Below are 17,317 nucleotides of genomic sequence, written 5' to 3' on the forward strand. Positions count from 1 at the left end.
CCCGGGTTCACGCCATTCTCCTGCCTCAGCCTCCTGAGTAGCTGGAACTACAGGCGCCTGCCACCACGCCCAGCTAATTTTTTGTGTTTTTAGTAGAGACGGGGTTTCACCGTGTTAGCCAAGATGATCTCGATCTCGCGATCTGCCTACCTCGGGCTCCCAAAGTGCTGGGATTACAGGTGTGAGCCGCCGCGCCCAGCTGAACTCAGGAGTTTGAAACCAGCCTGGGCAACATGGCGAAACCCCATCTCTACAAAAAATACAAAAAAATTAGCCGGGCGTGGTGGCACATGCCTGTAGTTCTAGCTACTCAGGAGGCTGAAGTGGGAGGATCAGCTGAGCCTGGAAGTTTGAGGCTGCAGTGAGCTGTGATTGTGCCACTGCCCTCCAGCCTAGGTGATGGAGTAAGACCCTGTCTCAAGAAAAATAAAAAATAAATATCAAAACGGTTTCTCCCACAAAGGTATACAAATGGCCAACAAGCATATGAAAAGATACTCAACATCATTAGCTGTCGGCAAAAAATGCAAATCAAAACCATAATGAGATGCCACTTCAGGGGAGCAGTGGTTCACATTTATAATCCCAGCACTTTGGGAGGTCAAGGCAGGCTAATTGCTTGAGGCCAGGAGTTCAAGACCAGCCTGGGCAACATGGTGAGATGCTGTCGCTGCACAAAAAACAAAAAATTAGCAGCCGGGCACGGTGGCTCATGCCTGTAATCCCAGCACTTTGGGAGGCTGAGACAGGTCAGGAGTTCGAGACCAGCTTGGCCAACATAGTGAAACCCTGTCTCTACTAAAAATACAAAAGTTAGCCACATGTGGTGGCGCGTGCCTGTAATCCCAACTACTTAGGAGGCTGAGGCAGGAGAATTGCTTGAACCCAGCAGGCAGAAGTTGCAGTGAGCCGAGATCGCGCCACTGCACTCCAGCCTGGGTGACAGAGTAAGACTCTGTTTCAAAAAATAAAATAAAATAAAATAAAAATTAGCAGAGTGTGGTGGCATGCACCTGTAATCCCAGCTACTTGGGAGGCTGAGGTGGGAGGATCACCCCAGGAGGTCAAGGCTGCAGTGAGCTGTGATCATACCACTGTACTCCAGCCTGGACAACAGAGCGAGACCCTGTCTCAAAAAAAAAGAGCTATCAGGCTGGGCACGGTGGCTCATGCCTGTAATCCCAGCACTTTGGGAGGCCGACGCGGCTGGATCACAAGGTCAGGAGTTCAAGACCAGCCTGGCCAAGATGGTGAAACCCTCTCTACTAAAAATACAAAGATTATTTTGCCAGGTGTGGTGGCGGGCGCCTGTAATCCCGGCTGAGACAGGAGAATCACCGGAACCCGGGGGGTGGAAGTTGCTGTGAACCAAGATGATGCCATTGCACTCCAGCCTGGGCAACAGAGCAAGACTCCGTCTCAAAAAACAAAAAGAAAGTTCTGATTTCATTTTAACTAGTACAAGGTGCAGGAAGAGAAGCTGCCCGGTGACGTTCTTGCTATTCAGCCATGGCCTCGAGGCAGCATTATTCATAACCATGAGTAGCCTGGCCTCTCTGAACAGCTCCTGAAAAGCACTTTTGTTACTGTAGCTTTGCAGTTTACCTCCTTCTATGTTCAGGGCTCAAACCCCGTTTAACACACGCCCCCTACTGGGCCACCGAGAACTGCTCGTCTCTGCAGGTCCCCTTCCACCCAGTGTGCAGGCTCCCTGTGCGCAACTCCCCTCCTCCTGTCTCCAGGGCCCAGACTGAGTTCACATTCTGGTCTGCACTGCCAGATCTCCCTCCAGCCTCTCACCAGCTCCGTCATCCTCTGATCTGCCCCAGAGGCACATCTCTAAGAACACTAATGCCATCGCTCAAAAACATTTGGCTGGAAGCTGGGCACGGTGGCTCATGCGTGTAATCCCAGCACTTTGGGAGGTGGAGGACAGCAGATCACTTGAGGTCTGGAGTTCAAGAACACCCTGGCCAACACGGTGAAACCCCGTCTCTACTACAAAACTAGGTTGGGCACAGTGGCTCACGCCTGTAATCCCAGCACTTTGGGAGGCTGAGGCGGGTGGATCATGAGTTCAGGAGATTGAGACCATCCTGGCTAATATGGTAAAACCCCATCTCTGCTAAAAACACAAAAAAATTAGCCAGGCATGGTGGTAGGTGCCTGTAGTCCCAGGTACTCAGGAGGCTGAGGCAGGAGAATGGCATGAACCTGGGAGGCGGAGCTTGTAGTGAGCTAAGATCACGCCACTGCACTCCAGCCTAGGTGACAGAGCGAGACTCCATCTCAAAACAAAACAAAACCGGCGGGGCATGGTGGCACATGCCTGTAATCCCAGCTACTTGGGAGGTTGAGGCGTGACAATCACTTGAACCCAGGAGGCAAAGATTGCTGTGAGCCAAGATCGCGCCACTAGCCTGGGCAACAGAGTGAGACTCCATCTCAAAAAGAAAAGAAAAGAAAGGAGGGAAGGGAAGGGAGGGGTGGGGAGGGGAGAGCAGGTGAGTTAAACCAGGGGTCGGGGGGAAAGTTGGCCAAGTGGCAGGCAGGGTGGGCCTTGGCCTGAAGGAATGCCGTGGACCCGTAGACTTGTTCCTGCTGACAGAGCACCAGCGGCTGGGCAGGAGCATGAATGAGGTGGGTTTGCGTCTGTCACTGGAGGAGCGCTCCTAATGCTTCTCAGGACAAAAGCAGGAGGCTGCCATTGTTCACAGGGTGTGAGATCTAATATGGTTCAGGCTGGGCAAATCAGTGAAGATCAAAATCCCTCATCTTCTACAATGAGGGACTGGAATCAAAGGTGGATATGCTTCCGCCTGCTCAGAAAGGGTCCTCACGTGCCCCAGGGCCCTCCGCTGGGGTACAGTTCACATTAGGTGACACACAAACAGCCTGAGGGTGCCCGGTTGCTGAGCAGCTACAGACGCTGTGCGTTACCGGCAGGCAGGGCCCTGCAGGAGACCTTGGCCTCCCCAGACCACAGGGGCTGCAGGGCTGCTGCGGGGAGTGGGCCAGGCAGCCGCAGCACAGTTGGGAATGGCTCCAGAAGGGAGGGTGGAGAGTGCGCTGGCCCCTGGGGGGACTCAGAGAGGAGTTGTGTGTGTTTGGCGCTGGTGGATTTGGTATGTGGCAGTGTGAGCCAACAGGCCAATGGGTGGCAAGCATAGGAGGCTTTATGGAGTGCCCTGAAGAACCACTGTGTGGAGGGGAAATGGCCCCTGTGAGGAAAGTCCCAGCAGCTAGTGGAGCGCAACCAGATGCGGGCCCAGACTGGTGGGGTCTCCCCGGGAGTCCAGGTGGGAGGCAGAGGAGGAAAGGGAGACAGTGAGAAGTTTGTCACCAGGCCCTCACTAGTACTCGGGGAGCAGCCCGTGCGCAAAGGAGGTGAAGGATGGTGGTTTTGTTTTGTTTTTTGTTTTGTTTTGTTTGAGATGGAGTCTTGCTCCATTGTCCAGGCTGGAGTGCAGTGGTGCGACCTGGGCTCACCGCAACCTCCGCCTCCTGGGTTCAAGTGATTCTTCTGTCTCAGCCTCCCACGTAGGTGGGTCAATAGGTGCCCACCATCATGCCTGGCTAATTTTTGTATTTTTAGTAGAGATGGGGTTTCATCATCCTGGCCAGGCTGGTCTCAAACTCCTGACCTCAGGTGATCCACTCACCTCACCCTCCCAAAGTGCTGGGACTACAGGCGTGAGCCACTGTGCCCAGTCGAGGATGGGTTTATATTGGGAAGAACCAAGCCCATCAAACTTGGTGAAAACGACAGGATGCAACCTTCTGGCCTGGGACCCACCCCAACAAGTGGGTGGGGGCTGAGAAGAAAACAGCAACGGCTGCTGGACAGCTCCCAGCAGGGCTCACTGCTCGGTCCCAGCCTAGCACTGAGTGGGGCTGTTCCTGGCCCGACAGCCTCCTGAGGCCGGCTGCCAACACCGCACCCTTCCCACCCGTGTCCTGGAAGTGCTCAGAGGAAACATCTGCCCAGAACATGACATCACTAATGAGACAGTCACTATATGACATAAATCCACTTAGCACAGCCTCACCCTCACCTAGCAACTGGGTCACCAGCAAACTAACCACTTGGTGTGACTCCTGCATTAGGACTACGTGGCCCGGGAGCCTCAGAGGCCAACGTTCCCAAGCAGGGACTCCACCCTTCTTCCAGAGAGAGGCAAAAACAAAACAATGTAACTGAGAACCCGGTGGAAGAGCTGGGAACGGTTAACAGGGTGTCTTTCACCTCTGTGTGTAGGAGCCGAGGTGGAGCCGCCAATCACACAGAGGACGCCCCCTCCTGGGCAGTAAGAGGGCTCACATGAGGCAGGCGGGCAGGGTCCCTGTGGGGTGGCATTGGCTGTTTCTGAGGCAAACAGAACTCCCCCTGGCCTTTTTTTTTTTTTGACGGAGTTTCGCTTTTATTGCCCAGGCTTGGCACAATCTCGGCCCACTGCAACCTCTGCCTCCTGGGTTCAAGAGATTCTCCTGCCTCAGCCTCCAGGCTAATTTTTGTATTTTTAGTAGAGAAGAGGTTTCACCATGTTGGCCAGGCTGGTCTCGAACTCCTGACCTCAGGTGATCCACCCTCCTCAGCCTCCCAAAGTGCTGGGATTACAGCCGTGAGCCACTGCGCCTGGCCACAGAACTCCCCATTTTATACAGTGGGAAACAAAGGCGCAATGACCCTGGGGACAGGCTTGGGAAACAGCTGATAAACAGCAGAGCCAGGCCACAAGGCCAAGTCTGACTCAGGGGCTCCATCCCACACCCGCTATCAACAGCAAACACATTAAAACTAAATGCCACGGCTGGGCACATTGGCTCACACCTGTATTCCCAGCATTCTGGGAGGCTGAGGCAGGCGAATCACCTAAGGTTAAGAGTTCAAGACCAGCCTGGCCAACATGGTGAAGCCCTATCTCTACAAAAAATACAAAAATTAGCCAGTAATGGTGGTATATATCTGTAATCCCAGCTACTTGGGAGGCTAAGGCACAAGAATCGCTCGAACCCGAGAGGCAGAGGTTGCAGTGAGCTGAGGTCGCGCCACTGCATTCCAGCCTGCTGGGCGACAGAGCGAGACTCAGTCTCAAAAAACAAAACAAAACAAAACTTTAACACCAGGGAACACACACAACGCACATACCAATAAGATCATGAAGACAGAGCGGCTGAAAAGTCCACCAATTGCAGTTTATTTGGAGTCTAGCCAAGTACCATTTGTATTATGTTTCTCTCACTTTCTATTCCACCATATGTGTTGAAAAGATCTATTTTTCCCTAATTGGCAGTGAAACGTCAATAGATATATGTAAAATATACACACACAATATGGCATGTACACTTAACACACGTCCATGCACGGGTACTGAGAGAGCTTGGGCAAGGGTTAGGGAAGACCCTTATCGGAAGGACATATACCCTTGGTGCCATTTGGGAGAACAAACTCCTGTTACTAGCATCGCAACAAAAACAGGTGGCAAGTTTTAAAGATAAACTCAAGACAGCGAGTGAAGCTTCAGCAAATACACGTTAATACGACCGTGAGTAAAAGGCCCTTCCTGGCCGGGCGTGGTGGCTCACGCCTGTAATTTCAGCACTTCGGGAGACCAAGGCAGGAGGATCACCTGAGGTCAGGAGTTTGGGACCCGCCTGGCCAACATGGTAAAATCCTGTCTCCACTAAAAATACAAAAATTAGTTGGGTGTGGTGGCGGGCACCTGTAATCCCAGCTACTCGGGAGGCTGAGACAGGAGAATCCTGTGAACCCAGGAGGTGGAGGTTGCAGTGAGCCTAGATCTTGCCATTACACTACAGCCTGGGTGTCAAGAGTGAAACTCCACCTCAAAAAAAAAAAAAAGAAAGAAAGAAACAGCACTGTAACTCGTGTGTTATTACTCAGATGCATCTGTCCGTCTACCCGCCGACTCAGGTCCTCTCCATACACCCCTGTAAGTCACTGGGCTACCGGAAGACTGCTTGTGCAGGCTGTCTCGCAGCCATTGCTCCTCTTACAGCTCCTGGTTGCCCACGCGCTTCCCTGCAGCAAACCCAGCTGCTGATGTCATAAAAGGGACAGCCGGACCTGGCTGCACTCATCTGCTTCAATTTACTACAGACTCATCCACGACCTTAAGTGGCAGAAACAGATCTTTATGAAGCCAGGTGTGGTGGCTCACGCCTGTAATCCCAACACTTTGGGAGGCTTAGGCAGGAGGATTGCTTGAGCCCAAGAGTTCGAAACCAGCCTGGCCAACATGGTGAAACTCTGTCTCTACAAAAAAAATGTTAAAAATTAGCTGGGGGTGGTGGTGTGTGCCTGTGGTCCCAGCTACTCGGGAGGCTGAGCTGGGTGGATCACTTGAGCCCAGGAAGTTGAGGCTGCAGTGAGCCATGATTGCACCACAGCACTCCAGCCTGGGTGACAGGGCGAGATCCTGTCCGAAAAGAAAAAAGAAAAGAATACAGGTCTTCCTGGGATCACCTAGACAAAGGCCTTTGTAAAGATAAATTACCGAGGAATATTTCTAGTTGCCTGTTTTCTTCAAAATCACAGTCAAGTAAGCCGGACACGGTGGCTCACATCTGTAATCCCAGCACTTTGGGAGGCTGAGGTGGGCAGATCACCTGAGGTCAGGAGTTTGAGACCAGCCTGCCCAACATGGTGAAAGCCCGTCTCTACTAAAAATACAAAAATTAGCCGGGTATGGTGGCGAGTGCCTGTAATCCCAGCTACATGGGAGCCTGAGGTGGGAGAATTAGTACCCAGGAGGCAGAGGTTGCAGTGAGCCGAGATTGTGCCAGTGCACTCCAGCCTGGGCGACAGAGCAAAACTGTCTCAGGAAAAAAAAAAAAAAATCACAGTCAAGGAAAAAGAAATGGAACTAAAAGAGCTGTCAGTTAAATACATTCCTCTCTCATGGCAGGACTAGTCTATAAGATGTTTTGTTTTTAATTTAGTGTAAAGTTTTTTTAATGTTAAAACCCTGTGACACATTAAATTACATGCTGAAGCTGTTACTTTCTGTCAAAAAAGTGAGTTTTTAATACGAAAATTCTGCTTAGGTTAAAAATTAAAAAACAAAAAAAGCGAGTTTTATACATCCGCATGAATTTGTACCTTTTGCAATAGTCACACAGACTACAGAACCTTCCAAAGAAGTGCCTTCATTTATTTACAGGGCTTAGGAAAGGAAAAAAGCTCTAGAAAAGGGAAATTTCAAAATAGGGCTTCAGCAGGGGCCCAGGTAGAGTGAGTAGTTTTGATAAGGTCTGGGTGGGAGTCACTTCCAGGTGGTAAGGACGGCTCTCCCCGAGTCTCTGGATCGGCCTGCTCTGGGCCCCAGAGACTGGCCCTGACGACTTCTCAGCTCCCGGTCAGCCCCATCGCCCTGGGCCAGTTCTTCATCATACCTGGAGACAGAAAGAGCCAGGATCACGGCAGGCTCTCTTTCAAAGGCAACAGACCAGGCTGCTGTGTGCCAAAGGCAACATCACCCAGAGAAGCGACCTGGGGGGGCCCCCTGGCTCCTGCCAACTCCCGCCCACCTCCCACCTGGCTCCAGCCCGCCTGGTGGCTTTCGCAGCCCGGCAAACGCTCCCCAGGGCCACCGTGCCTATGTGTATAACCTTTTAAGTTGTTATTATGGACAGTGCTCTCTCCACGGAAGCTGACATTCTATACAGGTCACCAGGTCAAATCTGGCAAGGACTCCAAAGGCAACATGAATGAGGTGACACGGAACCAGGCCGGGGTAGAGAGGTGAGACTGCCTGGCTGGAAATGCTTCACACAAAGCACCTGCAGGCTGGGGGCACTAACTCCATTCCAGATGGCAGCAGCACATGAGCACCGGCCAGGGGAGGCCAGGGCAGAGAGGCCCACAGTGCATACTCAGCTAGAGAGGCCTACAGCACACACTGCCAGTGTGACCCACGCCACCCCTCCCCATTTTCCTTTTTTTTTTTTTTTTTTGAGATGGAGTTTTGCTCGATCTCGGCTCACTACAACGTCTGCCTCCTGGATTCAAACGATTCTCCTGCCTCAGCCTCCCGAGTAGCTGGGATGACAGGCATGTGCCACCACATCCAGCTAATTTTGTATATTTAGTAGAGACGGGGTTTCCCCATGTTGGCCAAGCTGGTCTCGAACTCCTGACCTCAGGTGATCTGCCCGCCTCGGCCTCCCAAAGGGCTGGGATGACAAGTGTGAGCCATTGTGCCCGGCCCCCATTTTCTTTAACTGCCTGTTTCCCAATTAAAGTTCATGCATCCTTAGGCTGCATGCGCTAAGAAGGCAACAGTGCAGGAAACAGCCTGAGCTTTTGTCTGGAAGAGGTGGACGGCAGCTGCAGCTCCCCATTCGGGGCGGTCACAGCAATGGGCAAGTCCTGGGTCTTTCCCACAGTGGCAGGGCCCTTCTCTCACGGGGTCCTGGAGCATGGTCATTGCTGCCGGCACCTATTGCAGGCGGCGGCAGGGAGCAGGCTCCGGGGAATGGGGCCGCCCCTCCACGGTGACTCACATTACCCTCCCAACTCGGGCGGCAGCATCAGGACTTGCTTCCTATGGGGGGAAACTGGGGTTCTAGAGGTTTGCTCAGGGCCTAGGGTCCTACAGCCGGTCTGTGGCAGAGGTAGGATTAACCTCCAGGACTTCTTTATATATATATATATATATATATTTTTTTTTTGAGACAGAGTTTCGCTCTTATTGCCCAAGCTGGAGTACAATGGCGCGATCTCGGCTCACGGCAACCTCTGCCTCCTGGATTCAAACGATTCTCCTGCCTCAGCCTCCCGAGTAGCTGGGATGACAGGCATGTGCCACCACATCCAGCTAATTTTGTATTTTTAGTAGAGATGGGGTTTCTCCATGTTGGTCAGGCTGGTCTCAAACTCCCAACCTTAGGTGATCCGCCCGCCTCGGCCTCCCAAAGACCTCTAGGGCTTCTGATTCCTAATTCGGAGCTTTTTGTCCCACAGAGCTAAGGAGTGTGGAAAGCTTCTCTGCTCCGGTAAAAGCACATCTGTCGGTGTGCTGTGCCAGCCATCCTGACCAGGCCCTTCGGTTGTATGTAGGCATTTATGTAAAAACAAAAGGTACCCAGATCCTGAGTGCTAATCTTGTGGACTTCTGGAAAAAGGTAGATTTCTATGATAAGCTTATTACCAAAACCAGAGTCTGCAGGTTGAATGTAGTATTGGTTAGAAACTTTTGAAGTTGTAGGCCGGGCGCGATGGCTCAAGCCTGTAATCCCAGCACTTTGGGAGGCTGAGACGGGCGGATCACGAGGTCAGGAGATCGAGACCATCCTGGCCAACATGGTGAAACCCCGTCTCTACTAAAAATACAAAAATTAGCTGGGCGTGGTGGCGCATGCCCGTAATCCCAGCTACTTGGCAGGCTGAGGCAAGGGAATCGCTTGAACCAGGGAGGCGGAGGTTGCAGTGAGCCGAGGTCACGCCACTGCACCCCTGCCTGGCAACAGAGCGAGACTCCGTCTCAAAAAAAAAAAGAAAAAAAAAAGAGAAACTTCTGAGGTTAAAGAATGCATTTTCTACACTGTGCTTCTGGTGGCAAACTGGGACTGAAAGAGCAGGAGTGAAGAAAGCATTTTCTGACTACGTTTTTTTGAAATGGTCATGTAGACTGGAGTGTGGTGGTGCAATCTCGGCTCACTGCAACCTCTGCCTCCTGGGTTCAAGAGATTCTCATGCCTCGGCCTCCCAAGTAGCTGGGATTACAGGCACATGCCACCATGCCCGGCTAATTTTTTGTATTTTTGGTAGAGATGGGGCTTCATCACGTTGCCAGGCTGGTCTCGAACCCCTGAGCTCAAGCAATCTGCCTGCCTCGGTCTCCCAAAGCGCTGGGATTACAGGCATGAGCCAGCGCGCCTGGCCGCATTTTCTGACTTCTGTCTGTGAAGCAGACACCACAGGCATCCAGGCTCTGCACCAGGGTGGGGCTGTCAGGACAGTGACACGGGTTTGCTTCCTCCCTGGCTCTTGAAGGAGAGACACAGCCACAGTCCCTATGACACAAGGCAGCCAGACAGGACACCCCCGGAACTCTGGAATCTGCCTGGGTGGGGGGTCCTCCAGGATGCCTCCCAGGTCCGTCTCCACAGGATCAGATACCCCGACCCACTGGGGACTCCACATTCATAAATGTCATCACTCCACTGCCCCTCCGTGTTTGCCTCAGTGGCCAGGGGGCTGCAGTGACCGCCTGTCTCGTTCGTGGCTGCCCCCAGCAGCTTGCTCAAGGTCTGGTGGATAGGAACGTACTGAATGAATGGAGAAAAGGACCACATATGGTGACCAGTTTCACGGAGCACTTGTGCTGATCTGTGCGGCTCAAAAAACAAAACAAACAGAAAGGAGCATTTGGCAAGCAGCTGGCACCGGGATGTGCTGTTCCCAGGGGTGGTCTGGCCACCTACTGAGCCAACGCAGATGAGAATCAGAGCCAAGATAGTTCTTCGAAGTTCCTGTTCTAGCAGGCTTTTCTTCTGGGTTTTCACAGAAAGAATCTAGTCACTATTAGGGTTTTTTAAAGGCTGTAAAAGTACAGCCAGCAACTTCAGAACAAGGTCCTGGAGGTGGCAGATGCAAAGTGCCAGGCCTCGTGGGGCCACAGCCAATGGCGTGTCCTGGGGCACGTCAGCTGCCTCCTGCCTGCCTTGGCCTCCCAAAGTGCTGGGAGTGACCTCATGCAGCCAGTGTCCTCCACTAGATGCTGCTGGGCTCTGAGGGGTTGCTGTGGGCACACAGAGCACCTGGCATGGACGGGCGGCACCGCTCAGATGACGTGGCCCTGGCAGTCAGCACCAACTGCTACTGCTGCAGGTGGCTGCACCTGAAAATGGAGCTGAGGTTCTTTGATCATCTGAATGCCTAGGGGAAGCAAGCCCCGACTGGAAGCGTTTAGAAGCCATCAGCTCCACACAAAAGCCTTCCATTACCCCTCAGGAGCCGGGAGAGGACGGCTGGATCAGGGAGGGAGGTCACCTTATTGTCTCTTCAACTAAAAGCAGTGAGGCGCTGGCCTCTGCTTCTTCTTTTCTGTTTTTTTGTTTTTTCTTTTTCTTTTTTTTTTTTTTTTTAAGGCAGAGTTTTGCTCTGTTGCCCAGGCTGGAGTGCAGTGGCACGATGTCAGCTCACTGCAACCTCCACCTCCCAGGTTCAAGCCATTCTCCTGCCCTCAGCCTCCCAAGTAGCTGGGATTACAGGTGCCCACCACCACACCTAGCTAATTTTTGTATTTGCAGTAGAGACAGGGTTTTACCATGTTGGCTGGGCTGGTCTTGAACTCATGACCTCAGGTGATCCACCTGCCTTAGCCTCCCAAAGTGCTGGGATTACAGGTATGAGCCACCATGCCTGGCCTGGCCTCTGCTTCTTAGCCTGGAGATGGTAAGTCTGGCCCTCTCCCTCAAGAAGGCCACGGGCTGGACAGGGCACAGGCTCCACACACTCCCAACAAGCCAGCCTCCCCACCACCCTCACTCAGCTGGACTGAAGAGAACCCCCCAAGGTCCTCATGCTACTGACAAGTCTCCCCGCAATGGTCCCCACCCCTGTGCACCCTCACAGACCCCCTTGGTCCTCCAGCACAGAGGCTATCAGGACCCACCCCTAAGGCCACCACTGCAGTTGCTGTCCCCAACCCTGATGTTACCCTTCACCTCCCAGGCTGCCAATCCCAGTCTGACCCCATCCCCAGAATTGCCCTCTGTGGGCTCCAGAACTCTCTGCCCATCGTCGCACCCGCCATTGCCCTCTGCTTGTCCTTCAATCTCCGCTTCCCTTTCCTGTTCTAACGGGCTCCTGAGTCTCCTGGGAGAGCTGCTTCCCCTGCAGCTCCTGGTATGGAGGCTGCTTTCTCTTCCACCCATCGTACTCCCGGTTGGAGGGGGCCTCCTCTCTAAAACCCCCAGCTCTTTCCAGGCCTGGTCACCACAGTTACCTCCCTCCTCGCACAGTCACCTCCAGTCCTCCAGGTCACCCCAGACCCCTTGGAGAGCCAGGCTCCTAGTTCATGGTGGCAGGTGATGGCAATGACCAAACAGATGAAACCCCCAACTCCCTGACCTCTGGCGACCCCATCCTCTACTCCATCTCAGTCCCATCCCCAGGGAGTCCCCAAGCCTCACCACCCCTCACATTATCTCCAAGGCTCCCTCCCTGACCACTGTCCCTTCTCCCAGCCCACTTCCCTAGTGCCCGACTCCAACAACCCTCCTCCCTGCGGGACTGCCACCCACCCCCGCCTTCTCCCTGTCCCCGCTGCCCTCTCTCTTGCCATCACAGGCTCCCAACCCTGGTCCCTCCCAACCCTCTGCCTTCTCTGTACCTAGCCTGGGCAGCTGACCATGGAGCGAGAGAACAGCTAACCACACACACTGACTGCTTGCCCCTGAAGTTCACAGCCACCACCCTGTAGAGGCCCCGAGGTTGCCGGCAAGCCCAGCATACTTCCATCTAAACTCCCCTTCCACCTGCTCCTCCTGTCCCAGACAATGAGCTGGGACATGCACATCCACACCACACATCACCCACAGCAGGGGCAGGAGGCAGCTGAGCGTGGGCTCCAGAGTCCTGGGCCGGTGTTCAAATCCTCCCACCAGCAGCGCCTACCAGCTGCAAGCCTGAAGTCTCTTATGTGTGTGTGTAAATTTCACTAAATATTTCTTCCTTTGTTTTTTAAAAATTTAAATGAAACGCACAGTTTTGCTTTGACAGAAGCATGTAACTGTGATCCTAACACACCTACTCCTCCGCCTTTTACTGCCGTCTGTTTCTCTCTTTTCTGGCTCCCTCCACACCCACTCGACCGCAGTATCGATGCCAACAACAGGATGTGTGTCCTTCCACGTTTTCCCGCTCATGCATTCACATGTAAGCCACTGCACACGTCACTGTATGTACACACAGGGGACTCTGAGGCCAATGTTTTACAGGGAATAAACTATACACCCTTTTCTGCAGTGTGTTTTTCCCAGGCAACCTCCCAAGCCCCACAGTGTAGCTCTGGGTCAATCTTTTTTTGGTTTTTGCTTTTGTTTTTGAGACAGTCTCACTCTGTTGCTCAGGCTGGAGTGCAGGGGTGCAATGTGGGCTCACTGCAACCTCCGCCTCCCGGGTTCAAGCAATTCTGCTGCCTCAGCCTCCTGAGTAGCTCAGATTACAGGTGCGCACCACCATGCCCAGCTAATTTTTGTATTTTTAGTAGAGACAGGGTTTCACCATGTTGATCAGGCTGGTCTTGAACTCCTGACCTCGTGATCTGCCCGCTTCGGCCTCCCAAAGTGCTGGGTGTGAGCCACCGCAGCCAGCCAGTTCAATCTTTTTAAAGCCCACCTAATAGACCACAGAATGAATGAACCCTACTGTGTTCAGCCACCACACTCCTGATGGGCTCTCACTTTGTTCCCACTTTCGTCACTACAAGTATGCCATGGAACCGCCCTAAGCCTTTGTTTTCACAGCCGTAAAATGGAGCTAATAGTCTTACCTACTTCAAAATATTATTGGGGAAAGGAATTGATACTGTGTGTAAAGCATTCCGCACAGTTTCTGACACATGACAAGCCCTCGAAAGTTAGCTATTCCCTTCCCACTCTGCCACTCTGTAAGATAGATCTTATTATACCCTTTTTTTTTTTGTAGAGATGGGGTTTCACCATATTGGCCAGCCTGGTCTTGAACTCCTGACCTCAGGTGATCTGCCTGCCTCGGCCTCCCAAAATGCTGGGATTACAGGCGTGAGCCACTGCATCCGGCTTATTATACCTATTTAAAGGTGGACAAACTGAGGCTCAAACAGTTGCACTGAGTTCCTCCCTGTCACCCAGCTCTATGTGGCAAAGCCAGGGAATGAGCCCCAGTGACCTGTGAGAAACAGGCACTCCATCCAGCCTGCTCTAGCTATCCCGGCAGCCAATGGGGGCCTGGCACATGATCAGTGCACCACACGTATGTCATAAGCAGGAGAATCCACAATGATCAAGTTTAGCACCCAAACTGCTTTTCTGGGCTGTGTGCAATGGCTCACGCTTGTAATCTCAGCACTTTGGGAGGCCGAGGTGGGAGGATCACTTGAGGTCAGGAGTTCAAGACCAGCCTGGCCAACATGGTGAAACCCTGTCTCTACTAAAACTACAAAAATTAGCCAGGAGTGGTAACACATGCCTATAATCCCAGCTACTAGGGAGGCTGAGGCAGGAGAACTGCTTGAACCTAGGAGGCGGAGGTTGCAGTGAGCCGAGATTGTGCCACTGCAATCCAGCCTTGGCGACAGAGTGAGAATTCCTCTCAAAATAATAATAATAGTAAAATAAATAAACAAATTGCTTTTCTGCTACAACACAGTCTATCCTATAATGTCATTAGTAAATGAAACGCTCTGCCCAAATAAGGGGAATCCACATATGCCCAGAAATCCGAGCTGGGCTATGGCACATGCCATTCGGAAATACAGAAGAACAAGCGCACAGTCGCACACACTTACAGAATCTCGTAATTGCCGAGGACTTCCTTTGGGGGTGACTTGTTCCATTTGCAGTCTGGGATTTCGCCGTTTGGGACGGCGATGTTGAGGGTGTCATTAATCAGGTTATACTTGAGGATTCGATCGTTGGCAGTGCTGGACGTGAGAGACGGGGACGCGTTCACCTGTGAGACGAAAGACCCACGTTCCTCAGCTGTGTCCCCTGCTCTTTTGGAATGAAAACGTGCACTGCAGAAGGAGATGCTGGCTGCTGCACGCTTTAGTCAAGTTTTTTTTTCTTTTTTTGAGACGGCACGATCTCAGCTCACTGCAACCTCAGCCTCCCAAGTTCAAGCAATTCTCCTGCCTCAGTCTCTCCGGTAGCTGGGATTACAGGTGCGCACCACCACACCTGGGCAATTTTATTTTTAGTAGAGGCGGCATTTTGCCATGTTGGCCAGGCTGGTCTTGAATTCCCAACCTCAGGTGATCCACCCGCCTCAGCCTCCCAAAGTGCTGGGATTACAGGAGGGACCACCGCACCCGGCCTCAAGTTATACTGTTTAACATGGAGGACAAGAAAGTATGAACACTGGCGACCTATTCCCCGCTCACACACCCAGCTGTGGCGGCATAAGGAGTTGCCTGGAAAATGCCACGATGGAACCAGCTCACTTGGCTCTTCCGGCAGCTTCCTGCAGGGGTTCCCATGACTCTACCACAGAGAACCACTCCCTACAACCTGCTATGGTGGACTCGGGTATCCCGGCTCAAAATGTGACCGAGATGAAGGGCCCGAGCCGTGCACTGGCAAATGAACTTGGTTGGGAGGGCGTGCGGGGAGATGAACCAATAACCAATAGAGCCGGAGTTCTTACGTCCCCTCGGAGGCCTGAAGCTTCTCCTCCTGGCTCCAGGGCAACAGTTGGGCAAGGTGCGTTTGAAGCTGGGGCCTCTGATAAGTGCGCCGGCGCCCACTGTGGCTGAGGTCGCCCCAGCCAGGCTTGGTGTCAGGAGGCAGTGCTAAACAGACAGCCACCACGACATCCTCTCCACCCACTGATCTTGGCAGAGGAATCCACTTCCAAACTCGACGTTCATAGACGCCGAAGAACAGCAGAGGCGTTCCTTCCCTCAGGACAGTGCTCCTGCTGGCCAAGGGCTGCCGAGGTTGTGAGCTGCTTTCCTAGACGGGAACACTGTCACCCATGAGGACAGGGGAGGGCCCGGGGGACAGGGTGCAGGACTGAGGGAGGATGGACTAGCCTAGAGGCACCCTGGAGGCGTCATCACCACCAAGTTCACGTGAGATGGGCCACAGCTCCCTGTCGTGGGCTGGGCTCTGGGAGGGGAGCAATGCAGGAATGTGCTTATAATTTAACTATCAGTAAACCATCAAACCTGAACATCATTCCTTTCCTGCCTGGCCTGAGAAACATCCAGGGCCTGGGGGACCGCTGGGCCCGAGTCAGGGCAGAAGCATGTCGGGGGCTGTGTGTGGTGTGACCAGGTGTGGGTGCTCCCATAGTTACCTCGATCAGCCAGGGCTTCAGCTTGTCGTCAATGATGATGTCATAACCATAGCATTCGAAGCAGTGTTTGTCATTGTTCATCACCGGCTGGAGAGAGAGTGGCCAGTGGGTGACATGGCCGGCATCGAAGGGCGCAGCCGAGACCAACACCTCAGAAACAGGCAGGATCACCCCCCGGTCCCGACCTCCCACAGCAAGGGTTCCCACCCTCCACCACAAACGCTTCCTTCCCTCCTCTCCCTCTTCCTCCCGCAGAGCTCAGATATTGGACACTTTCCTCAGCCTGATAGAGGGAACTGATGGAACCGTAATGGGCATCTCTGCATCTCACTCATCAGAGGCTTAACTAGCACCCAACCCCGCTGCTGGCGTGAGACTGGCATCAGAGTGGACGGGGGTCCAGCTCCAAGCCCAGACCCTGCAGTGAAAGTCCGTGCAGGCTTATCACAGACAAACACAAACTGTCCCCTAGGCTGCCCGTCACCCCTTCCCAGGCCCTTAGGGATCCGGGTGCCAGACTATTAACCTCTGTTCCCAGTGACAAAAGTAAATCCATTTACATACAAATTTTTGAATTTCCTTTGTAATTTTTAATTCCGTTTCACTTAGATACACCTTAGATTAACTGTTCTCCAGATACATAAATAACATCATCTGAGGCCGGGTGCGGTGGCTCATGCCCGTAATCCCAGCACTCTGGAAGGGCAAGGTGGGAGGATCACTTGAGCCCAGGAGTCTGAGACCAGCCTGGGCAACACAGTGAGACCCCTGCCTCTACAAGAAATAAAACATTTAGCTGGGTGTGGTGGTATGTGCCTGCAGTCCCAGCTACTCGGGACGGCTGGAGGCTGGGAGGAAGAAGAGTGCCATGAGGAGTGGTGGAGTGCAGTGAGCCATGAACGCGCCACTACACTCCAGCCTGGGTGACAGAGCAAGAACCTGTCACTTAAAACAAACAAACAAACAAAAGAAGCCTGGCTGGGTGCAGTGGCTGATATCTGTAATCTTAGCACTTTGGGAGGCTGAGGCAGGTGGATCACCTGAGGTTGGGAGCTCGAGACCAGCCTGGCCAACATGGTGAAACCCCGTCTCTACTAAAAATACAAAAAATTAGTGGTGCATGGTGGCGTATGCCTGTAATCCCAGCTACTTGGGAGGCTGAGACAGGAGAATGGCTTGTACCTGGGAGGCGGAGCTTGCAGTGAGCCAACATGTCACCACTGCACTCCAGCCTGTGAGACTCTGCCTCACAAAAAAAAAAAAAAAAAGGCACAGTGAAAACTGTAA

At 52.9% G+C, this 17,317-nt stretch overlaps 1 protein-coding gene and 1 long non-coding RNA gene across 3 annotated transcripts in view; one reads left to right on the forward strand and one right to left on the reverse strand.

Moving 5' to 3' along the window:
- Nucleotides 1-6,005: 6,005 nt before the first annotated feature.
- On the forward strand, nt 6,006-16,597 carry LOC105514034. Its single transcript, XR_001002118.1, has 3 exons — nt 6,006-7,757; nt 8,987-9,078; nt 16,286-16,597. It is a non-coding gene; the product is annotated as an uncharacterized LOC105514034 (long non-coding RNA).
- Nucleotides 7,151-17,317, reverse strand: part of TTLL1 (tubulin tyrosine ligase-like family member 1) — a 22,913-nt gene continuing 12,746 nt past the window's right edge. Inside the window, exons 6-8 of one of the 2 annotated variants that reach the window (XM_011945141.1) lie at nt 16,031-16,117; nt 14,520-14,683; nt 7,151-7,416 (exon numbers count right to left, since the gene is read on the reverse strand). In XM_011945141.1, the coding sequence (XP_011800531.1) occupies nt 7,287-7,416; nt 14,520-14,683; nt 16,031-16,117 (381 nt within the window). In that variant the 3' untranslated portion in view covers nt 7,151-7,286. The remainder of the gene's footprint in view (nt 7,417-14,519; nt 14,684-16,030; nt 16,118-17,317) is intronic. The other variant, XM_011945142.1, reaches the window with a different exon arrangement.

This window comes from Colobus angolensis, unplaced genomic scaffold, assembly GCF_000951035.1.
Source record: "Colobus angolensis palliatus isolate OR3802 unplaced genomic scaffold, Cang.pa_1.0 Scaffold239, whole genome shotgun sequence".
Classification (NCBI taxonomy): domain Eukaryota; kingdom Metazoa; phylum Chordata; class Mammalia; order Primates; family Cercopithecidae; genus Colobus; species Colobus angolensis.